Source organism: Podarcis vaucheri (genome assembly GCF_965113315.1).
Source record: "Podarcis vaucheri genome assembly, chromosome: 12".
NCBI lineage: Eukaryota > Metazoa > Chordata > Lepidosauria > Squamata > Lacertidae > Podarcis > Podarcis vaucheri.
The window spans coordinates 18039373-18065172 of record NC_138750.1 but is presented as its reverse complement, the minus strand read 5'-3'; the positions used below and the strand labels follow the sequence as shown (position 1 = coordinate 18065172).

General features: G+C 45.3%; 1 protein-coding gene across 3 annotated transcripts in view; it reads right to left on the bottom strand.

Moving 5' to 3' along the window:
• Positions 1–4806, bottom strand: part of ZNRF2 (zinc and ring finger 2) — a 52695-nt gene extending 47889 nt beyond the window's left edge. Inside the window, exon 1 of one of the 3 annotated variants that reach the window (XM_082193143.1) lies at positions 3915–4806. In XM_082193143.1, the coding sequence (XP_082049269.1) occupies positions 3915–4365 (451 nt within the window). In that variant the 5' untranslated portion in view covers positions 4366–4806. The remainder of the gene's footprint in view (positions 1–3914) is intronic. The other 2 variants (XM_082193142.1, XM_082193141.1) reach the window with 2 other exon arrangements.
• Positions 4807–25800: the final 20994 nt, after the last annotated feature.

The following is a 25800-nucleotide window of genomic DNA, read 5'->3' as shown; positions in this document are numbered from 1 at the left end:
ATCCTCCATGTCAAAGCTGCTCCACACACATTGAGGAAAATTATAGAACTTTTACTCAATGCAGAAAATAATCATCTGACAGAAACACTATAATACGAGTTACACACTTATCAATTTATTATAGAAGGGTTTGTATAAAACTGCTCCTTTGAACATAGGCTTACAGTAAGATCCTAAACACATTGTTTCAGAAGCCCCATTGAGTTCAATGAGACTTCTACTTTGAATTCTATTCCTAAGTATCAGACTGGAGCCTTCATGTACCACCACAGTCGCAAGTGGAATTCTAAATTGCTTGTCTTCATACAGCAAGGCAGCCAACGTTAGAATCTATCTATTGAATAACTATGTCACATGTATGTGGTCAGCAGATGTTGAAAAGGCTTTTCATCCAATCTACTTTTGAACAATCCTATTCCACTTACCAAAAGCTTTAAAATAAGGATATCTCCAGTAACAAGATATCCTAAGAAGCAGTTATTTACACATCATTAAAGCAGTTCAATTCACCAGAAAACTACAAGAAAACAGTTATATTATAGCTAAGAAGCATAAAAGCTGCTGACTGAAACTCTTACATTTTGATCGTTTATTTTATGCATACAGGGAAAGCACAGGATATATATACTACATTAAAATAAGCAACCCTTGGTCTGCAGTCCTATACCTCTTACCTGAGAGTAAGTCCTACTGAATTAAATGGTACTTCTGCATATATATGTACAAAATTACATTCCAAAGTTTTATTAGAAGGGAAACCTTGAAACTCAAAGCATTACAATACGAAGCAGCTCACTGCACAGAGCAAGACTGCCTACCTATACCGATTGCCCAATTTTGGTGGGTTAAGTATTATATTATATTATTAATTTTCTGGTTATATATTTTCTCTTTCTAAAAAAAGAGAAAGCATTCTGGACATTAGGATGTTGATCAGGGGTATTTCCTAAAACATAGCTGCAACACTGACCCAGCCAGTTGCACCTACCATCATTTATCCTAGGAACCCCACAGTTTTGAAAATGATGTCTCATGAATTTTACATCATCCTATTTGCTCACAAGATGAAACAAGCACCTTGCTGCTTCTCCTATGCAACTGGCTGCTATCATACAGGCTTCTCACAGACTCCTCAACACACAATTATGGTTTTAGAGACCTCGCACAGGTCAGCACCATTAAAAGCGAGAGACACAACCAAATAGAGATTCACTGGTTCACCATGTTACCCATCCCCAGGCTAGGGCTGCAAGACAGGGCTGCAAGAAAATGTAGTATTTCTGCATGAATTCGGAACCAAAATTTGCCCTATTCTTATTAATGTTATATTAATTATAACAAGCTACCTTGTAGATTTTAAAAAGCAATATTCTTTTTAAGCTGAATTCCTATTGAACTCAATTGGATTTCATTCCAAGTATATATGCACATAAGATTTTGTTGTAAAATGGCACAATTAGTTTTTATCTTTCACTATCTTCAATTTTACCCTCTTTTCAATAGTTTACACTTCCATATAATTACACTACAGAATTAGATCCGTGTACAACTTTTGTTACTAGAACTGCTCTTACCCCATCTGAATGTTTTTGCCTATGAACAGAAACTTTGTTTCAAATCTTCTGCAACTCCAATAAAACCTTTTAAAATAAAAAATTGTAAACACCCTCCGAATTCATTAACATAAAATTAGAAACAAACTGCTTCTATTCTTGCATCAGCATCTAAATAGAGACTTTGGTCAGATTTAAATACACTGCATGGATGTGCAAATGCATTATCCAATTAAGTCCTAATTATATAAATGGTTGGCAGGAAAATTTATAGAACTACTAACAGCTATTGGAGTTGTGGGCCAAATAAATACTTGCGGTATTGTATAGTGCTGAAAGTTAGTTTTTCCAGTTCCTGTTTCAAGGGCATTTTAAAATCCAAACCAACAAAGCAGAAGAACACACTGATCAGAGAGCAAAAGAATTTTCCTAATCTGCTGAATTTAAGAGAAAACTTCTCAGTAGTTACTTCAAAGAAGCGGGAAGCAGCAAAAATCTGTGAGATACACCCCTGCCCACCTTGTAACGTTGTGTTATATGTGAAGCACAAAAAGGAGAACATCAGTCTATGAAACAGTGAAACTTTGCAGCATTCTTCAGATGAAGTTAGCAAGCAAAATCCATGCAAAGCACCTTGCCATTAGGTGAGAACACAAACAACCCTCCACACATCTGCTGAGAAGTAAATTCCATGGACCTTGCTCCCTCCTAGGTATGCGTAGGATTACTGTCTTAAACTGCAATCCTAGGCACACCTACTTGGGGGGGGGGGCGAGTCTCTCTCAACTCAGTGAAACTTCAAAGCAGACATGCATAGAGCTGTGCTGCTGTTAAGTCTGCAAACCTGGCCAAACTTAACAGGAAGCAAGCACTACTGACTTCTGTGGGTTTTATTCCAAACCATATATGGAACCAGCAGCAGCCTTATCCCCCACAATAGAAACCTTGCTACTGCTTGTCAAGTGGACTTACAACTCCTCTGTATACATTTACATGATAAAGAGGAGACAGAGGTGACCACCTTCCAGTATCTAAAGGGCTGTCACATGGAAGATGGGAGTTAGCTTGTTTTATTCTGCAAGGAGGCTGGGAACTCCAACCAACGGATTCACTTTAGAAGAAAGGAAGATCTTTCTGACAGCAAGAGCTGTTCAACAGTGGGACAGACTCACTCAGGAGGTGGGGAACTCTCCTTCCTTGGAAGTTTCTAAGCAGAGGTGATGGATGCTTCGGTTGAGATTCCGGCATTGCAGGTGGTTGGACTAAACGACCCTTCCAACTCTACAATCCTATGACAGTTACATTTATATCCCACCTTTCCTCCCAAGAGCTCAAGGTGGTTCTCCCCCCCTCTCCATTTCCTCCTCACAACAACCCTGTGTGGCAAGTCAGGTGGTGAGTCAGTGGCTAGCCCAAGGTCACCCAGCGAGCCTCATGGCTGGGCAAAGATTTCAACCTGGGTGTCAGCACTCTATCCCCTACAACACACATGTGGGTAGCGTGGCTCTACCACCAGTGGCGTTTCAAGAGAAGATGTACAGTCAAAACAGCAAGCACAAAGTCACAGGAAGCCCTAACTAATAGTCACCAAACTAGCAGTCCCCCACTCTCAAAAATCAAGCACATTTCGGCATGGGTGGGTGAGAAATGTAGCTCTAGAATCTTGATTCCCAACATGGGGCACACGTCCCACAGGGTGGCAATTTGATTTTTAAGGGGGGCAATTTGAGAATGAGTTATTAATAGTGAATGGCCTTTTAGGCTTCCTCCACGTGAATAGGAGTTCACTTTTTGAATAATAAGAATTATATGGGGGCATCAGGATTTTAGAGATGCTTAGGTGGGGCATGGCCAAAAAAAAGGTTGGGAACCACTGGTCTAGACTAAGCGCTAGCTCAGTTGGTTAGAGCATGGTGCTGAGAAGCCAAGGTTGCAGCTACTCCCCCAAATCAAGAAAAAAATCCTTAACTAACTGAGGTTCTGGCACTCCTAACAAAGGTCTGCCCTCCCCAACAAAAATCCTGGCTACATCCATGGTTGCAGGTTCGATCTGGTAAGGGGCAGCTGCTTATTCCTGCACTGGACTAGTTGATCCTCAGGGTCCAGTCCAACTCTACGATCCTGTGAACTCTCATTTTGTAAGAATCGTAGGAGTCGGAAGGGACCTCGGGGGTCATCCAGCCCAACCCCCTTTGCAATGCAAACATCTATGTGCCCGGCGTGGGGCTCGAACCCACGACCCCGATCTCCTTCAGAGCCTCGCGCTCTACCGACCCCCGGCCGCCGCGGCTCCCCTTTTCGCTCCTCTCTTTCACGCATCCACCCATCCACACGTGTGCCGTTCCTCCGCGTTCTCTTTACCTCCGAACAGGTGAGGCGAGAGGTGGGCGGGAAGCGAGCCGATGACGAGCCGGGGCCCGCCGCTGCCGTGTCCTCCTCCAGCACCGCCGCCTCCACCTCCTCCGGCCGCGGCCCGTTCCCTGCCCCCTTCCTCGGGGGTGCTGCTGACCGAGTCCTGCGAGCCGTAGAGGCCGCTGCTGTTGGGGATGTTGAAGGCAGAATGAGCCGCGCGAGCCCCGGACGCGCCCGGCCCGCCGAGAGACCTGCTCCGGGGCGCCGCCGCCGCCGCTCCGCTGGCCGAGCCGCCGGGCCCCGCGTGGTGCTGCCCTCCCGGGGCCAGGTGCGTGTACCTCGCCGCGCCGCCTGCCGGCCGCCCGTTCGCGCCGCCGCCGCTACTGGAAGGCAAGTCCCCCCCGGAGTAAGCCCGGGTCCGGCCATTGGCGGCGGCCGGGCCGCTCTGCTTGGCGCCCATGGCCCGCCTTTCCTCGCCGTCGCCGTCTGGCTGGGGTTCCTCTCAGGCTCGGCTGCTCCCCTGCGCAGGGCGGGCGGGGTAGGCGAAAGCGCGCCGCCCTCGCTCCTTTCCCCGGACCCGGCAGCTGAGGGGAGAAGAGCCGCCGCGGCTTTCAGCGGGCGGGCCCGGCGCTGAGGCGGCGCTGCCTCCGCCGCGGCGAGTCCCTCAGAAGAACGACGGGCGAGGGAGAGGACGACGGGGAAGCCGGTACCGCTCTGCCAGGGAACGCAGCCGCTGCCCAAGCCCTCGGCCCCACCGCTCCCGCCATCGTCGCTGCCGCGGTGGTCGTCGTGTGAGGAAAGAGGCGGCAGCGGCGGCCCGTCGCTCCCCTCAGAGGCCGCTCGCGCGCTCGCTCAAGTGTGAGGCGAGGGGGGCGGCACCTCTGCGCAGCCGCGCCTCCCTCCCTCGCGCGCTGGCCCGGCCGCCGCCGCGCCGCCATCATGGGAAGGGGGCGGGAGGGAGGCTCGAGGGCCGCCGCCTCCCGCTCCGCCTCCTGCCTCCGGGAGGTGACAGGCGCCGCCCGCTTCTGGGGGGCCGCCAGGGCGGCCGGGCCCGCTGGTTGGCCTGCCGGAGCTGAGGAGGACGTCCTCTTCCCGACGTGGGTTTTCCCGCCACAGACGCGTGCTCGAATTCATTATTATTATTATTATTATTATTATTATTATTATTATTATTATTATTATTATTATTATTATACTGCCCTACACCCGCTGATTCACAGGATAAAATCTGGACACAAACACACAAAACACACAATCGAAATAAAAACAAAAACCACTCAGTAACTCCCAATAAAATGGGGGGAGGGGAGATGCTTAGCATAGCTACCTAGGAGCCAATTCCTAGGGGATCCTTTGCTCCCCGCTCCCAATTTGAGGGGGCTGCCCCACCAAGTTGATGGACATTGTCATTCAAATTGTGGGTGTGTTCCCTGTCATGTGATCAATTATGCAGGGCGGGGCTTACCTGCCCACCCCCCAATATTTGGTTCAAGTTGGCACCCCTGGAATATACAGTGGTACCTCAGGTTACATACGCTTCAGGTTACAGACTCCGCTAACCCAGAAAGAGTGCTTCAGGTTAAGTACTTTGCTTCAGGATGAGAACAGAAATCGGGCTCCGGCGGCACGGCAGCAGCAGGAGGCCCCATTAGCTAAAGTGGTGCTTCAGGTTAAGAACAGTTTCAGGTTAAGTACGGACCTCCGGAACGAATTAAGTACTTAACCTGAGGTACCACTGTATACATAAAAGCCAGCTCCTAGGGGGCTGAGGTCCCTTTGCTCCCCTCCCAATAAAATATGTGAGGGCCCTCCTCCAGGTTGATGGACATTGTCGTTCAAGTTGTGGGTGTGTTCCCTGTCATGTGATCAATTATGCAGCACGGGCAGGGCTTATTTGTCTCCCCCCCCCCCCCAATATTTGATTAGAGTTGGCACCCCTGGCATACATACATACATTTTATTTGTATGCATCATTTTATTTGTATTCAACCCATGCTCAAGAAGACTTGCAGCGGGGGGTGGGAATCACATAAATACAAACATAACCAAAGGTAAAGTAAAGGTAAAGGGACCCCTGGCCATTAGGTCCAGTCACGGACAACTCTGGGGTTGTGGCGCTCATCTCCATAGCTGTCAACTTTCAGATTTGAAAATAAGGGATCAGCAGCCTCGAAAATAAGGGATCAGCAGCCTCACCAGTCCCGGGGACAATCTACGGGATATCTAACAATCCGGGATAGTAGCGGGAAATGGTGCTGGAATATGGGAATTTCCCGCAAACAAGGGGAAGGTTGACAGCTATGCTCATCTCACAGCAATAAAAGAAACATCAAAATGCACACAACCAAATTGAAACATACATCAAATTGTTCAGCCGAACTGAACAATTTCCACATAATTTATAAGAAGTGCTGAAATAAAGTTACAAAAGATCAATATCAATAGGAGCCATAACAACAGGCCAAGAGTCTGTTCAGCAGCCTTCCTTTTTGTGGCTGGAGTCAGTCAGGGCCCTGCCCTCCCAAGCCAGGTGGGAAAAAAGCCCTTAAGGCAGGGAGCAGATCTTCCAGGGCTCTCAGCCAAAGTATCTGTCTTTCAGGCAACTGTTAAAGGTAGAGAAAGTGGGGTGGGGTGGGGGAGAAGGCGACAACTCTTAAACAGCAGGTTTACATAGTGGTAATTAAGTATTTACTGGTATGAGGGAGGGGAGGGGTTGTGGTTACATTGCAGAGCTTGGCTTGGCCCGCAGGGTGACCTTGGGCTGGTTTGCTGTATCTTCGCCAAAACCACTGAACAGGTTTGAGCTGTTGGGTGAAGGGTGGGCTGAGCATGTGACAAACCGTTGCCAGGTGTGATAGGTACACACCGCTGCTGCATTTCTCAAAGTGCGGCAGTTGAAGCCTGCTTGGAGTCTCGCTCTGGAAACCCTCATTATGTTTCTGAACACAGAAACATAAGAATTGCCCTGTTGGATCAGACTGTGTCTATGTCTCGTCTCACAGTGGAGAACCAGGAGCCTATGAGGAAGTCCACAAGCAAGGCATGAGTACAATAGCAGTAGCCCACTCACGATTCCCAGCCGCTTCCTCAAAGGCATCGTGGGACACACATTTCTTTTTGGCCAGCAATGGATGTTCTGGAATCGTCAAACATATTTGGTCAGGCAAGTGCACTCTGTGCATGCTCATGCCATTTATTTCTGACGCTCCTAATTCCTTAATCCGTTCTGGGAGTCCATTCGAAAACTAAGGCGCAACTTCTAATTGGCTGTAGGAGCCTCCTGCACTCAATCAGAAGCCGCGTCGGACGTTTGGCTTCCCAAAAACATTTGCAAACTGGAACACTCACTTCCGGGTTTGTGGTGTTCAGGAGCCAAAACGTCCGAGTACCAAGGTGTTTGACAACCAAGGTACGACGTATAAGCAATTCTGAACTAAGATGCTTCTCAGTTTTGATGGGTGCTAAGTATCTGTGCAGGGACGCGGGTGGCGCTGTGGGTTAAACCACAGAGCCTAGGACTTAATCATAGAATCATAGAGTTGGAAGAGACCACAAGGGCCATCGAGTCCAACCCCCTGCCAAGCAGGAAACACCATCAGAGCACTCCTGACATATGGTTGTCAAGCCTCTGCTTAAAGACCTCCAAAGAAGGAGACTCCACCACACTCCTTGGCAGCAAATTCCACTGTCAAACAGCTCTTACTGTCAGGAAGTTCTGTCTTTCAGGCAACTGTTAAAGGTAGAGAAAGTGGGGTGGGGTGGATCAGAAGGTTGCCGATCAGAAGGTTGGCAGTTTGAATCCCTGTGACGCGGTGAGCTCCCGTTGCTCTGCCCCTGCTCCTGCCAGCCTAGCAGTTCGAAAGCATGTCAAAGCGCAAGTAGATAAATAGGTACCGCTCCGGCGGGAAGGTAAATGGCGTTTCTGTGCCCTGCTCTGGTTCGCCAGAAGCGGCTTAGTCATGCTGGCCACATGACCCAGAAGCTGTACGCCGGCTCCCTTGGCCAATAAAGTGAGATGAACGCCGCAACCCCAGAGTCGTCCGCGACTGGACCTAACGGTCAGGGGTCCCTTTACCTTTACCTTTTAAGTATCTGTGCAACTGTAATGCTTAAGTGTCCACAATGCCTTTGCAAAGGAAGAGGATGAGAAGGAAACCATAACAACGTGGCCATGTCTCCCTAAGCTCACTAGGCGTGGTCACTTCCCAACAGCCTCACCAGGTCTGCTGGTGGCTGTAAAAGACCAAGCACACTGAATATCTGTACAGCATGCAGCAAAAATTGTGCACCATTAGCACAAACTGGCCTTACTTGCAATGGGATGGTGGTGTTAATTTAAGAGAATTAATTAAAGAGAAACTGAAAGACTTTCCAGTGTACTGAATCCCCAAAACCAATCTAGGATCTATCCCTGGGGTATAAGCAAGAAGTTTTGCGCTAGCAAGACTCCCATCCTATGCGTGCTTACCTGGGAACAGGAAACCCAGTGAACCTAAGCTAATATCTATAGGATTGCACTGTTTGTGGGTTCAGATTTTGTTCATTCACTAGGAAATCCTAGCTTCAGCTGTTGCAACTCTTTTGTAGCTTCTTATGCTTACATTTCTGTACAGTACTGTATATATGCCGAACGACACTGTACAAAATTTGTCTTCGAGCGAGACTTCTCAAAAGCATGGCAAAGAAATGATCTGCAAAGTTATCCTATTGGGAGAATGACATTTCAGTTTTAAAGCTTGATAATGGGTGTTTGAGTCATGGTGGAAGTTATTGCATAAGTTAATTAAAAATTAAAGGCTGCACTTTCATATTAGCTAGCTGTATAGCAAAACCCAAATTACATCCCCTGAAATGGAAAATTCAGCAAGATGAAGGGGGTAGAGCTGCCTTTTTACACAAGTCTGGTTTTCAAAGAGATTGAGCATCTCTCATGCTTTATCCTGCAGCGTTTAGACGAATATAAAAACTTTATTGGAGACCTCTGAGACACAGTAATTGAGTAAGTTATTATCTATGTTCCTATGGCAATGTGAACAAACTGTATTTGCAAAAATATGTCCCATTGCAAAAGAAAGAACAGCCATTGCATTCTGCATATATGGTCCTTGGTTATACTAATGCCCCTGGTTTTGGTTTCCATTTCATGAAAGTGCTACCAACTTGCCTGCCATTTTCCTTTGAGTTTGCCATCTGCAACACTAAATCCATTACTTGCCATGCCCCAAGGACCTTAATTGCCAGAAATTGGAAAAAAGAATTTGTGCCAACAAAAAAGGAGTGGCAGGATAAATTATTAGATTATACTGAACCATTTTCAATGGTGGTGGGTTTCTTTGTGTGTATAAGTGTTGTGAACTATGTTGTAAATAAATTATTAATAATAAAAAATAAAAAATTACTTGCCGTGCCCTTTAGTATCTTCTGGTACAAAGTAGAAGGCCCAAGCTGTGAGCCAGGTTACTGCTTTGTCACAATTGGAACTATTTTTATTAAGCTAAAGTCACAAATTCTTCTAAAATGTAGGTGTAAGCCATTTTCCACTCACTACTTCTTTCTTCTTCCTTGAGCGTGTATTCATGATTTACTTGTAAAATTAACAGTTCTTTGGAAAATCTTTTTTTATTCTTTGACTCTCCTAAGGAGGCAATTATATTCTGTCAAAACAAAAGGCAACAGAACATGATGCTTTATCTTGAATCATCAGGATAACCCAAGACACTCCGTGTGTTCTTAAAGCGCTTCATTCTCAATAAAATGGATAGGACTAAGCTGCTTCAACTCCAATTGAATTTATCACATGCTGGAAAAGAAGAGGTTTACTTGATCATTAAGGCCCGGTCCTATACTAAGGATCCACCAGCTGGGGTGCCGTGGGAATCAGTGGAAGCCTCACCACACCCCAGATGTGACTGCAGAATTAGTCCGCTGGCAGAGTGGTTTAACTGGCGAAGATACTGTGATGGAAAGGGGGAGACATGGCAGAGTCATGGGCAGGACATGGATGGCAAAGAGCAGAGACACACATGACAGATCCAATTCCCTTTCAACCGCAGGTGGCGCTGTGGGTTAAACCACAGAGCCTAGGACTTGCTGATCAGAAGGTCAGAGGTTTGAATCCCTGTGACGGGGTGAGCTCCTGTTGCTCGGTCCCTGCTCCTGCCAACCTAGCAGTTCAAAAGCACATCAAAGTGCAAGTAGATAAATAGGTACTGCTCTGGCGGGAAGGTAAACGGCGTTTCCGTGCGCTGCTCTGGTTCGCCAGAAGCGGCTTAGTCATGCTGGCCACATGCTATACGCCAGCTCCCTCGGCCAATAAAGCGAGATGAGTGCCACAACCCCAGAGTCGGTCACGACTGGACCTAATGGTCAGGGGTCCCTTTACCTTTACCTTTTTACTGTACAATACTAGTTACCCATATACCTTATCCATTCTAAACACTTTTCTCTCCTAGGGCATCAGAACCCACTTCCCCAGTCACTCTGGGCGGCTTCCAAAAAAATATTAAAATACTGTAATACAGCAAACATTAAAAGCTTCCCTAAACATGGCTGCTTTCAGATGTCTTCTAAAAGTCTGGTAGGTGTTGTTCTCTTTGACATCTGGTGGGAGGGCGTTCCACAGGGCGGGTGCCACTACCGAGAAGGCCCTCTGCCTGGTTCCCTGTAACTTGGCTTCTCACAGTGAGGGAACTGCCAGAAGGCCTTTGGTGCTGGACCTCAGTGTCCAGGTAGAACGATGGGGGTGGAGACGCTCCTTCAGATATAATAAATATAATTAGTTGCTTATTGAAAAATACAAAGCATTATTGTCAAATGTTATTCTACCCCGTATCAGAATCCAAAGGAAGGCTCCTTGTTCCAAGAGTTTTGAACACATGTTTAGCCAATTTGTTCATGTCCCTGCCGTTGACAAGCTCTTCTGCAACCGTATCATTAAGAGCTGTAGAATGCTGTCCATGTAGCTCTTTGAGCATAGCAGCTTGTGGAATATTACATTTTTGTGTAAAAAAACAGCAATGCAATTATTGGGTAATAGCAGTCTGACAAGTAAAATAATGGATCAAAACTGCAAGAAGAACTCTTAATACATTCAGCATTAAGTGTTGTGCCCTGAAAACTGACAAGGCCACACTCCCGACTTTTCCTACTCCATCTGTTGTTGTTGTTTGATTACATTTATACCCCATCTTTTTCTCCAAAGAGAGCAAGGTGGTGTTCACAATTCTCGCACTCCATTTTATATTCACAATAATCCTTTGAGGTAGGTACATCTGAGAGACAGTGACTGGACCAAAGTCACCCATGACTGAGTGGGGTTTTGAACCCTGGTCTCTCAGGTCCTTGTTCAGCATTACAGTGATACCTCGGGTTACATACACTACAGGTTACAGACGCTTCAGGTTACACACTCGGCTAACCCAGAAATAGTGCTTCAGGTTAAGAACTTTGCTTCAGGATGAGAACAGAAATTGCGCTCCGGCGGCGCGGCAGCAGCAGGAGGCCCCATTAGCTAAAGTGGTGCTTCAGGTTAAGAACAGTTTCAGGTTAAGAACGGACCTCCGGAACGAATTAAGTACTTAACCCGAGGTACCACTGTACCACCACTGCACCTTTGCTGGCTCTCTGACAACTACTAAGGTCCTGCTTGAGACCAAGCGCAAAATGCTATACCCATTTCATAGAGAAGGAGATGCAATTGATAAATGCTCTTTGATTCAGTGCAGAAAATGAATGTGGTTGAGAGTAGTCAAATTCACATAAACCAATGCAGGAAGCTCCTGGCTGCAGTATATCAAAGGGCTATTTTGCAGCATGGGCCAAAATATTGTTGCTAATAATAATAATAATAATAATAATAATAATAATAATAATAACAACAACAACAACAACAACAACATTACATTGGTACCTCGGGTTACATACGCTTCAGGTTACAGACTCTGCTAAACCAGAAATAGTACCTCAGGTTAAGAACTTTGCTTCAGGATGAGAACAGAAATCGTGCTCCTCAGGTTAAGTATTTAATTCGTTCTGGAGGTCCTTTCTTAACCTGAAGCACCACTTTAGCTAATGGGGCCTCCCGCTGCTGCCGCCCCACCGGAGCACGATTTCTGTTCTCATCCTGAAGCAACGTTCTTAACCCGAGGTACTATTTCTGGGTTAACGGAGTCTGTAACCTGAAGCGTATGTAACCTGAAGCATATGTAACCCGAGGTACCACTGTAATGCTATTATTTATACCCCTCCCAACATATAAAAACATCATATAACATCAAATATTAAAAACTGCCTTCAGATGTCTTCTAAAAGTTGTATCGTCCTTGACACCTGATGGGAGGGCGTTCCACAGGGTGGGCGCCACTACCAAGAAGGCCCTCTGCCTGGTTCCCTGTAGCTTTGCTTCTCGCAGCGAGGGAACCACCAGAAGGCCCTCAGAGGTGGACCTCAGTGTCTGGGCTGATTGATGGACGTGGAGACGCTCTTCAGGTATACTGGGCCGAAGCCATTCAAGGCTTTAAAGGTCGGCGCCAACACTTTGAATTGTGCTCGGAAACGTACTGGGAGCCAATGTAGGTCTTTCAGGACCAGTGTTATGTGGTCCTGGCGGCCACTCCCAGTCACCAGTCTAACTGGCGCACTCTGGATTAGTTCCCCTTCTATAAAAAGTGCAGTGACCTCAGACAGACCTTTTCGAGCAGGTTCCAGGAAAAGAGAAATAAAAGGGAGGGGGGGGGACTATGACGATTAATTCAGCACAGGGCACAGCAATTTGCCTTCCTGAGAATCTCAGCTTTAGTTGTGTAAAATGCCTAACCTTCACCATGCTGAGTAAGGTTTCAGAAATGTGCTGTTTGATAAAGGGAACATTGAGGGCTATTTCCAGTATCCAGGGACAAAAACGGTTGTGCCTTTTCTATTCACTTCCTACAACACGCCCCCCCCTCCAAAAACGGAGAAAGAAAGAGTAAAAGCAAGAAAGGAATGTGAGCGAAACATGTACCCTCCCTTCCCTGCTCCCATGCCCAAGGGATCAAGGTGGGTTTACAATGCAAGCTTATCTTATTTGTTTTTACAGCAATCCGGTGAGGTGGGTTGTGTTAATAATTTGCCCCAGGCCATCTGGTAAGCTTTCTAGTTGTCAGCACTGACATAGCCAAAACTTTCAGGCAAGCTATGAGACCAAATATCACTCTTAAGACCATAGCTGTCAACTTTTCCGTTTTTTTAAAGGGAAATTCCCTTATTCCGAATAGGATTCCTCGCAGGAAAAGTTGACAGCTATGCTTAAGACACTGCTTGAGAGACAAAAAATAAGGGGAGTGAGATATTTGACTGCACTGCTTTTTGCTATTTACAGTGGTACCTCAAGTTAAGTACTTAATTCGTTCCGGAGGTCCGTTCTTAACCTGAAACTGTTTTTAACCTGAGGTACCACTTTAGCTAATGGGGCCTCCCGCTGCCGCTGGAGCATGTTTCTGTTCTCATCCTGAAGCAAAGTTCTTAACCTGAGGTAATATTTCTGGGTTAGCGGAGTTTGTAACCTGAAGCGAATGTAACCTGAAGCGTCTGTAACCCGAGGTACCACTGTACTTATGTATTATACAATATTACACTTCTTAGTCACTTTTTTCAAAAAACGAAACTCAAATCAGCACCCAAGCAACAGAGAAACTGAACCAGTGGATGAGCTTTATGGTTAAACAGAATTCTCTGCAAAGCAGCATCTCAGGATAGTTCATTCACAATCTGAGCATATTGACTTGTTATAGCAGAACCTTTAAGGCTCAATGGAGACTCCTGATCTGCCCCACAGGGGCAGAAGTATTGCCAGTGAGAGTCAAAGAATCATAGAATCGTAGAGTTGAAACGGACCACGAGGGTTGTCTAATCCGACCCTCTCCAGTGCAGGAATCTTTTGCCATGGGAAGCTACAAAATGGGGCAAGGAGGGGCAAAACCTGCCTGATATCCGCTGGAACCAGCGCCAGCCCCAGTGCTGTTACTTGACAGGATCAGGCCTGATCACTGCCCCAGCTCAATACTGGTGCAGCACAGACTCCTGGCCAGAGCTGTGTATCCGGCAGTGGCTATGCCAGTTCATCGTGCCCCACCAGGGTTAGGATTGCTCTGCAAGTCATGATCCTAAGGCTAATCACACTTGTCTGAATATTAATTCCTTTTAAATCAATGTAACAATGTAAGAGCCAGTGTGGTGTAGTGGTTAAGAGCAGTGGACTTGTAATCTGGTGAACCGGGTTCGCGTCTCCGCTCCTCCACATGCAGCTGCTGGGTGACCTTGAGCCAGTCACACTTCTCTGAAGTCTCTCAGCCCCACTCACCTCACAGAGTGTTTGTTGTGGGGGAGGAAGGGAAAGGAGATAGCCGTTAGCCGTTTTGAGACTCCTTAAAGGGAGTGGAAGGCGGGATATCAAATCCAAACTCTTCTTCTTCAAACTCTTCTTTCCCATAACATCTTTATGCAGATGTTATACCAGTCATTTTAGGGACTATGGAGGTTCACAGAATGGGGCTTTCCTGCATCCCCTTTCCTATTAAAGTCCCTCCCTCCCAATCTCTTCCTAGAGGTTGGGGGTCCTTGGGAATGATGTGAGGTATATTGCAGAGGGCTGCAGATGAATTGGGGGGGGCAGCAGAAATCTAACCCCCCCCTTAAGGTATATGAAAAGGGGATCCATTTAGGATTTATATTATTTTTATCTCCAATTGTGAAAGTCTGTAATGTGTGCTGGAAGAAATTTTCATTAATACATGTATATTATTCCCTCCAACGTGGGTTGTGATGTCCTAGGAGAGAAAAGTGTTTAGAATGTGTTATGTACCAGGTTGAATGGGATCCGAATGCAGCAGTCTGATTGGTCCTAGAACAATGCAGTGGTATGATTGGTCCGCAGGAGCCACCCAATCCAGCTCCAGGTGGAAGTGAATCCGTGACCTGATTGGCCTACAGGAGAATCCCGGAATTAGCCAATCACGTGGGGCCCATTGTGTAAATAATGTATATAAAGCAGACATTCTGGGGAAATTTCCATTCCCCCTCACCACTATGAGCTGAATAAAGAGCATGAAATCCACTCTCGACTCTGAGTATATTTCAATTTCCAATTGTGAAAGTCTGTAATGTGTGTTTGAGGAGACTCAATACATGCATATTATTCTCTCCAATGTGGGTTGTGATGTCCTAGGAGAGTGTTAACGGAAAAATCTGAGGGCTCCCTTGGACAAAAACAAAGACACCAACCAGGATAACTTGGAGCAAAACAGCAGCCTGTAGGCTTGGCCTTTATTGAACTGTTGCAACAGGGTTCCCTTCCCTTGCAAGAGAGAGGAAAGACCCAGAACAATGGCCTGCAAGGCCTTATAAAAACTTTTGAAATTCCCATCCTCCAGGTTAAGCCCACCCCCAGAAACATCATGCATACATTACAGAAAGGAGGGGTTGACATCATGCATACATTACAGAAAGGAGGGGTTGAGGGAGGAGTTGTGGTGGTAACCTGAGTGTCCAGTCACCCAGCTGGTTCCTCCTTTCCCCCTCCCCATGAGTACTTTCCAGGTGACAATGGGGAGTTTGCAGTTTCCTGCCCCCAGAGGGAAGATCTGATCATTGTCCTTTGTTTCAGCCTGTGGTGAATCCACTGTTCTTTGTGATTTTGATGGTCTTCTGTCTGGGATTATCAGGGTTGACATAGCAACTGGGCAGGGCTCCTGTGGATGTGCTGGGATGGTGAAGGGATTATGGCTGACCAGAAACCAAGCACCCCCCTTTGATAGTCCTTGTCACATGGAGTAAAAAATGGAACAGTGCAAATCCGATGTATGGTTGATTTTCTATGAATTTATAACAGAAATGTGGCGTATGTAGTGTGTGAGTGTGAGTGTGTCTGAAGTTTGTGGAAACAGAATGATTGGGGTGGGGGGGTTCCTGCTACAGTTCCCCCCTTCGGAGATAAGATTGCAAAGGTGGCTACTTTGCAATCCTTTTCTCCGCACAATTTAAGGTGGTAAATAATAACCTGGTATTCTCCGTCTCAGATGTGTGTCCATGTGAACCTGAAAGGGACTTGGATATCATGCTACTTTAAGGATATTTGCATGGAAATATAATGGTGTAACAGTGCACTGCTCAGTTACTTGTGGTATTCTAGCACCTTGGAAGAAATATTTTCTCAATAGTGATGTATGCTTTGCATTTAGGCAGGAAGGTCCACTAATGACTGAAAAGTGCAGTTTGCTTCCCCCCCCCCCCGGCCATTTGTGTGTTCTCAGGTGTCAAGGTAGCTCTTCTGTGGTCTCACATCGGCACGGTGTCGCAGTAGTGACAATCCCTGGTGAATCCACTTAGGGCTTTCATGTAGCCTGGCACCCACCACAGCTGGCACAGGTTTCGGACACGTCCTGAGAGAAATGTCTTCGCCTTGGCCAAAATCCATGGGATTTATTATTATTATTATTACAGGCTCTGGTCTTGTAGTCCTGGGAAGTTGATCACTTGCACTTTAAGGACCAAAAAGCTAATTGCAGCCTGGATACACTTGCCCAATTCAAACTGAGTCCAATTTGAATTTATGTGCCCATGGTTCTCAACCTTTCAAACCAGTCTGTTAAAGGAAAACCGTTCTTAAAAGGGCATTTTGTCCAAATAAGTCAATTTAACTCTATAAGGGATCATTCCTGCTAAACCAAAGCATATCCACCTTCATGTTTCTTAGAAGCTTCTCCTTGGTAAAGCAAGTTTTAGCACATTTTAAAATGGATAGGGAAAGTTGGCAGAGTGCCAGGTGGAACAATGAAATGTGGCTATAAATTGAGCTAAACATTGGACTACACAATAGTGTGAGCTATTAGAAAGTATAAAATGCATGAGAATTCTCCATTGGTGTGTAAGCAATAAGACATTAAACATAAAAAACAGTTACACACAATAAATTGCCCCCCTTTGTGGAAATCACACTGTCAGACACATTTCAACATTCTTACATAATAACACATAATACAAAACAAAATAATTAAATATCTGTTGCATATCTTGACACCATTGTGATCTTTTACGCATGTATCTTTTGAATCCTGGAGCACAGAGGCTTGAGGTTCAAGTGAAAAGATGTCCTTGCAAGTCAACTCCACCCCCCTTTGTCAGGCCCACTCCCCTGGCAGTCTATATCCTTTGAAAGAGATAGCTGTGGGCACTTGAAAACTCTGGTGTCTTGTGATGACGGAAGAACTGAGTTGAGGGGTTGTTGCTGCTTTTCATCATTGCACATCTGTATAGGTGATATCCTGTAAGGGGCAGGGTTTTGGGGCTTAAAGACAGTTAGAAAAGGGAGGGGGCAAAAGGCAAAAAGGATGTCCTTCGGTTTCTGTTGGAAGCTGCAAATAATAAAAATCTTAGCGAATTAAGCGTTTCATTCATTCCAATATTATTATCACATTTTCCTATAACTACTGTTATTATCTGCCAAGTTCGTTTGCTTTCCTTCACTTTGGAGAGAAAGAGAGCTGTAAAAAATACAAAGGTTAAGAAATACAAAAGAAAGCAAAAAAATTAGATTACCAGTCAGATGAAAACAAACTTGACACAAAGACATCAGATTTAGAAAAGAATTATTATTATATATATTATCAAAACCACGCAGATTACTACTAGACTGAAAAAAATGGGAAAACCATGGGGGAAAAACTTTAAATTCACCATGTGCTATTTGATAAAAGAACTTCATGAAACTGACTTTCAACATGTGATGGACATGTCCCCAAAGTAAAACACACACACACAAAATGACCTATGAGGAACCAAATAAATAAATGCTAAAACACACAATTAATAAGTAACCTGAAGTAATCTGTTTTGGCATTCTAACATCCCAAATGAAAATAAAATAGTGTTTCTTGATGTGATAACATCAACTGTAATGTTAATACGGGAAATGAGTTAATACCAAGAAAAATGAATGGCAATTTAAAGTTGTGCAGGTACCTTGCACTAGCCAAAATGACAGAATTAATAAGAAATGCTCAGGCAAAAAGGTAAACAAATACCATTCACCAAACAATGTTTGGTTGTGCTTCGATTAACTTCATAGACATCATGGGGAAACAGATTAAATAAATGAAAACAGATTATTTGTAACTTTAAAAAAAGTGTCAAAGCCATAAAGAGATGGAAATCACTAATATAGCAGGGATTCAGACTTGTTTCACAGAACAGAAAGAAAGTTGCTGTGGGAGGAAAAAGGGACAAACACTTTGTTATCGGGGTTCACATATCCTGTTAAAAGGGAAAATTATTTCATGTGAGAAGCCTGTCAGGAAATGCTGTTCCTAAAATTCCCATTGAGGGGGGGAATGCTTTGATATTTACCTGTGAAAAGAATTTGGCATGTTAAGATTTGGAACTTGGAAAGCTCTTGACTTTTGATGGGCTAGTTGTTGCTTTGTTTTGTTTTGTTTTGTTTTTTTTAGCCTTTTGTCTTAAGTAGCCGCTGGAGCAAAGACAGATTAAGGGTGATTTCCCTCAATGGTTCCTCAATGGTTCCAAGTTTTCTTTTACATTTGGAAGAAACCTCCTCTCCCCCCTTACAGTTCCCCCCTTCCTCTCTCTCTCTTCTTTAGCTGATCTAGCCTCTGTGCATGTGCAGAGTTCATGTCTCAGCAAACCTTTTATACTATTGAAAATGTTGCATCCTTTGGCTAAATTACCATTTGAATAAGGGAAGGGAAGGGTAAGGAGTAGATTTGAAAACAGGGTTTGATTTTAAATAAAAAAGAGAAACTCAGCAATTTAAGTATTCACCAAAGCTAGCAATTTCAGCCCAAGCAAACTGAGACTGCTTCCTTTATTTACAGGAATGGTCAAGGCTAATTCTACTTGATTATTCATTTGTATGTGCTTAAACTTTGAGTAGACTTTTAAATCTAATTTTTAAATAGTAGACAAAATGATAAACACTGTAATCACTCAAATGCTTGATATTACCAGTTGGGCTTCACCTCTCACCTTTTAAAACTAAAGAGCAAAGCTAGGCTGAATTTCAACTCCATTACCACACCAGAATTTAAGAATTACCCTCCAATGCTTGCAGACACATGGTCTTCCACACAGCCACAAATTGGGAGAGTTGAAAGGGACCCTGGGGTCATCTAGTCCAACCCTCCAAAATATAGGGTTCACAGCAAGATTTCGCAGCAAGATTTGTACTACCAAAGAGGCATACACATTTAAGTACAGATTTACAGCTGGGAAAGGAAACATCTATACTCCTGAGAGGATCTCTTATAAAGCACAGTTAAAGCAGCCCTAGATTTGATTTTTTTTTTTTTTTTTTTTTTTAGGGAATACACAAGTGTTGCCCCGTCCCCTCTTTGCAGTTTCCTTTAAAGGAAGCTTACTCGGGAGTAAATTTACCTGGCACAGAAGTAAGAAGGGAGAAAACAACTGAAAGAGGCAGAGTGAAACAAGGGGGAGGGGGGGCATTTTCTAACAAAAGAGGCCATGAAGTCTTATAGAGACTGATATCAGGAGCCTTACAATAACTCTTCTGTCCAACCAAATCAAAGTTAAAACTGGACTCAAATGTTTTTTCTTAGAATGAACACCATACTTTTATAGGCATACGCTTAATGAAATACATACACTGCATTTTAGCTTGAGAGAGCAGTTGTGCTCAACTAGGCTTTTGCAGCAGAAACATTAGGTTAACTTCTCCTTCCAAAATAGACTGGAGCAAACTCAAAAGTTACAACACAACATCATTTACCATTACACTTAAAATCGCCCTCCTCACTTAAACTAGAGGAAGGAGTGGGGTAATCCCCCTTTCAGAACACAAGTAGCACGTATACAGGATTTCACCACTTGGGAGGGAAACTCTCTTTTAGAGCCTCTCTCAAATAACAAACATTTGCACACTCCATTCTCCATTTTGTTTTGTTTTAAGATCGATAGGCGCAACATGGCTTCCTTAGATTTAAAATTTTGAAGCAAGCTTGCAATTTAAAACTATGTGCATTTAAGAACAGTCTGTGGATGCCAAGGCCAATGTAAATACAAACCCTTGAAATATTTCTAAATCTTTGAATACATCTCTTATTCATTTATTTATTTTTTTGCCTCTGAGCACCATTAAGTTTACAGTTTCATGTTCTAGCTCTAGGCTACAGTTTAACAACACAAACTTGACCATTTTCCCCCCTTTATTATTATTATTTTTTTTATTTCTACTTTTCTCTAATTGGAGATGACAAGCTGGAGGGGCATATTAGAGTCCTCTCTGGGGCAAAAGGCTTCATGGAAGCTTTGTTGCCAGGAGGAGTCCAGCTAGGGTGTTTAGTGAGCTCCCATTCTCTCATATGTTATTATTGGGCTTTTTTTCCCGTTAACGAAGTACGCTAAAGACAGAAAGAGTGGAAACACACACAAGGGAGGAAAGGGGGAAGATCCTTTCAGTACTCAAAGTACCCTTGACTAACACAATTCCTACTTATCTATAAACCACGAATTAATTTCTGAAAATCTCAAACCTGAACCTGAAACAAAACCACGGGTCTCTCAGCCCAGAAACTCAAACCACGGGTCTCTCAGCCCGGAAACTCAAACCACGGGTCTCTCAGCCCGGAAACTCAAACCACGGGTCCCTCTGCCCGGAAACTCAAACCACGGGTCTCTCAGCCCGGAAACTCAAACCACGGGTCCCTCTGCCCGGAAACTCAAACCACGGGTCCCTCTGCCCGGAAACTCAAACCACGGGTCCCTCTGCCCGGAAACTCAAACCACGGGTCCCTCTGCCCGGAAACTCAAACCACGGGTCCCTCTGCCCGGAAACCTAAACCACGGGTCTCTGCCCGGAAACCTAAACCACGGTACCGTTTCAATGCTAATCCTAGTGTGGGGCCCCAATTGTGAACCTCCCCTCTATCCTCCACAACAGCCCCCTGCCTAGCCTTTAAACTAAATTCGGCTTCCCTACTGGACGCCTGCGTAGTGCAGTGCCAGATCGGGCTCCGAGAAAAACAAAGGTTTGAAAGGAAGCAAATGACCTTGCGTTCTCACGTACCCGGGTCATCCCTAACAAAGGTCGCCGGGCAGGAGGGGCGGCTTCATTTGCACAGGCAGATAAGGTGGAGAGAGATTTGTAAGGGCACCCCTGGACGACTCCGAAAGGGGTGTCAGAGAAATAACAGGCACCACGCTTCCCTGGCCACACTTCCGAAAGGGAAAACGGGGAGAAAAGGAGAGAGAGATTTGTAAGGGACGCCTTTGGCCGACTCCGAAAAAGGACGTCAGAGAAACAATAAGCACCACGTTTTCCTGGCCATACTTCCGAAAGGGAAAACGGGGAGAAAAGGGAAAGGAGGCTCAAGATTTTGCAGATGCAACGTTGGAAATAAAGGAGAAAGATTTGGCTGTTGTGGAGACGTTATTTTCCACCCTCCTCCCAATGTACTTTCTTCAGAACCATACTCACGTCCGTTGATGTCCCTCGCAGATCCCGGGATCCTTTTCCCTTAGCCGGCTTGACCTCGCCTTTGCTCCCCTGGTTGAGCTTTTGGTGACGATTGATTACCGCCCGCAAAGAGGAGGCAGGGAGAGGAAGAAGGATCTCTGGGCTAAGGTTGCCCAGTGGCGCCTGATCCCCCCTATCTCCCCTCTCACCTTTACAGGAGAACCAAGTGTCCCTGAGTCGCGGTCGCCAACTGTTAACGGAAAAATCTGAGGGCTCCCTTGGACAAAAACAAAGACACCAACCAGGATAACTTGGAGCAAAACAGCAGCCTGTAGGCTTGGCCTTTATTGAACTGTTGCAACAGGGTTCCCTTCCCTTGCAAGAGAGAGGAAAGACCCAGAACAATGGCCTGCAAGGCCTTATAAAAACTTTTGAAATTCCCATCCTCCAGGTTAAGCCCACCCCCAGAAACATCATGCATACATTACAGAAAGGAGGGGTTGACATCATGCATACATTACAGAAAGGAGGGGTTGAGGGAGGAGTTGTGGTGGTAACCTGAGTGTCCAGTCACCCAGCTGGTTCCTCCTTTCCCCCTCCCCATGAGTACTTTCCAGGTGACAATGGGGAGTTTGCAGTTTCCTGCCCCCAGAGGGAAGATCTGATCATTGTCCTTTGTTTCAGCCTGTGGTGAATCCACTGTTCTTTGTGATTTTGATGGTCTTCTGTCTGGGATTATCAGGGTTGACATAGCAACTGGGCAGGGCTCCTGTGGATGTGCTGGGATGGTGAAGGGATTATGGCTGACCAGAAACCAAGCACCCCCCTTTGATAGTCCTTGTCACATGGAGTAAAAAATGGAACAGTGCAAATCCGATGTATGGTTGATTTTCTATGAATTTATAACAGAAATGTGGCGTATGTAGTGTGTGAGTGTGAGTGTGTCTGAAGTTTGTGGAAACAGAATGATTGGGGTGGGGGGGTTCCTGCTACAAGAGAAAAGTGTTTAGACTGGATTAGGTATGTGGGTAACTAGTATAGTAAACAGAGGGTGCTTGTTGGAAGAGAGAGAGAGATATTTCTGCAGCAGATCACCTAGACCAGTCTAGTGTTCTAGCAAATACAGAAAATGTTTTTTCCCCCTTGAGAAAGTGGAGCAATAAATTACTCCACACTGACACCTAGTGATAATAGTTTTGGCGACTTAGACATTCGGATTTGAGAAAGAATAGCTGGTAAATTACCTTCCCAGGCACCACTGGCAAGAAAGGCAATAGCTGGGTTAATTCAGTAGTGTTCTCATTTACTCATTGACATAGAGGGAAGGTGGGGAAAGCAGAGCCACTGAGTTATTGTCCCTATATCCCTTCTTTTTAAAATTGGATTTTTATTATATATAGTACTCGCATATACTAGATTTAATATTACAATATTTGTGACCGTATGCAGAATTACAAAATAAATCATAGTACATTGACTTACTGTGTAACATCTACTGAAATTTGTCCTCTGGTTCTCTAACAATTAATTAGGAGATAACCAGTTTTCTACATTTGCCTCCTCTCTGTCCCTCCTTTCTGTCTCACATAGCTTTTCAATTTAGACATAATAGCATAATCCAATAGGTTGTTTCCCATTATTTTATGGTAGGAACCTTGTTTATGAGCCGATTCTTTGAATATGTTTCTCTGGCCACAATAACCATATATTCTACACATTTTTGTACCAGCAACTTTCGTGTTTTGTGCAAATAAATAAGAGCATTAAAAGGGGGGGGGGAATTTAGATTGCTGCTGAAGAACCTCTAAGTACTGTTTCCTCCTCCCCTCCAAACCTGCGGTGTGGAAACAAAAAAAAGAAGCGAATGCTACAGCAGCATCTTTCTGTTTAACTGTATGCTGTGCTGTTCAGAAATACAACCGGAATTCAGTGAGCTTGAGCTCAAGTTCAACCATACGAGAAAGAGAAAGTCAACCTGCCATTTTAGTCCTAGTTTCATATAACATAGGTTAAGCTCACTAAGACAGAGTCACTCACAGGTAAAGTGCATAAAAATGTAGCTTGGGGAGGATAATACACTGGGCTAGATCCAGACCCTCCTAGTGCCTCTATTTTCCAGGGACAGTCCCGGATTTACAGAAGCCGTCCCGGTTTCTGATTTGATCCCAGAATGTTCCGCTTTTCCTTAGAATGTCCCTTTTTTCATTAGAGAAATGTCGGATGGTATGGAGTTATACGACCACCAAGCCATCTGAAGGTGGTCCTTTATGTTGTCGTTTAGTCGTGTCCGACTCTCCATGACCCCATGGACCAGAGCACGCCAGGCACTCCTGTCTTCCACTGCCTCCCGCAGTTTGGTCAAACTCATGCTGGTAGCTTCAAGAACACTGTCCAACCATCTCATCCTCTGTCGTCCCCTTCTCCTTGTGGCCTCCAGCTTTCCCAACATCAGGTCTTTTCCAGGGAGTCTTCTCATCTCATGAGGTGGACAAAGTATTGGAGCCTCAGCTTCAGGATTTGTCCTTCCAGTGAGCACTCAGGGCTGATTTCCTTCAGAATGGATAGGTTTGATCTTCTTGCAGTCCATGGGACTCTCAAGAGTCTCCTCCAGCACCATAATTCAAAAGCATCAATTCTTCGGCGATCAGCCTTCTTGATGGTCCAGCTCTCACTTCCATACATCACTCCTGGGAAAACCAAAGCTTTAACATTCCTTTATAGGGAATGTTAAATGTTTTATTAGGTTTTTGCCCAGAGTGGTTGGGGCAACCCAGTCAGATGGGTGGGGTATAATAATAATAATTAACAACAACAACAACAATAATATGTCCCTATTTTCATCGGAGAAATGTTAGAGGGTATGTGGATCTCAAGGAAGTTAGTCATGCTTTAGCTGTCTTATTGAACACAATTAGATGTAACTTAATTGTGACTGATTTCTCCCATTCTATACCCTGGGGCTGTGGGGTGGCAGTGGCTTCCAGCAAGATCTCGACAAAAGCCGCTGCAACTTAACCCCAGTAAGCAAGGCAGAGAGTGGCAGTGAGGGAATACAGCACCTTCCTGTCTCACTTCAGGCAGCGAACTGGGACAGGCCAGCCCTGCATGCAGGGATTTTACATCCATGAGCCTACTCCTCCATACCCTCTTCCCTTGTGCAGTTGTGAGGGGGAGAGCAGAAGCACCTGTTGTTGTTGTTTAGTTGTGTCCGACTCTTCGTGACCCCCTGGACCAGAGCACGCCAGGCACTTCTGTCTTCCACTGCCTCCCGCAGTTTGGTCAGACTCATGCTGGTAGCTTCGAGAACACTGTCCAACCATCTCGTCCTCTGCCGTCCCCTTCTCCTTGTGCCCCCCATCTTTCCCAACATCAGGGTCTTTTCCAGGGAGTCTTCTCTTCTCATGAGGTGGCCAAAGTATTGGAGCCTCAGCTTCAGGATCTGTCCTTCCAGTGAGCACTCAGGGCTGATTTCCTTAAGAATGGATAGGTTTGATCTTCTTGCAGTCCATAGGACTCTCAAGAGTCTCCTCCAGCACCATAATTCAAAAGCATCAATTCTTCGGCAATCAGCCTTCTTTATGGTCCAGCTCTCACTTCCATACATCACTACTGGGAAAACCATGGCTTTAACTATACGGACCTTTGTTGGCAAGGTGATGTCTCTGCTTTTTAAGATGCTGTCTAGGTTCCTTCATGGATCACTGCCTTGCCGTGGCGAAGGGGCTTGAATAACTCGGAGAAGCTATGAGCTATGCCGTGCAGGGCCACCCAAGAGGGACAGGTCATAGTGGAGAGTTTTGACCAAACGAGATCCACCTGGAGCAGGAACCGGCAAGCCACTCCAGTATCCCTGCCAAGAAAACTCCATGGACAAAGACAAAAGGCAGAAGCACCTGCTTCCATTTTAAACTAACTCCAGTTTCTTCTTCATTTTCTGCACAGGGAACAGTGGTTTGTGTAGATGTTACAGCACGGTTTGTTCAAACAAGCTAGGATTTTAAACCGTGGCTTGTTCTTGGCTTGTTTAAACAAGGTAAAGGTAAAGGGTAAAGGGACCCCTGACCATTAGGTCCAGTCATGGCTGACTCTGGGCTTGCGGCGCTCATCTCTCTTTACTGGCTGAAGGAGCCGGCGTACAGCTTCCGGGTCATGTGGCCAGCATGACTAAGCCGCTTCTGGCGAACCAGAGCAGCGCACGGAAACGCTGTTTACCTTCCCGGCAGAGTGGTACCTATTTATCTACTTGCACTTTGACATGCTTTCGAACTGCTAGGTTGGCAGGAGCAGGGACCGAGCAACAGGAACTCACCCTGTCGCAGGGAATTCGAACCACCGACCTTCTGATCGGCAAGTTCTAGGCTTTGTGGTTTAACCCACAGCGCCACCCGCGTCCCTTGTTTGAACAAACCATAGTTTAAATTAGCCACCATTTGT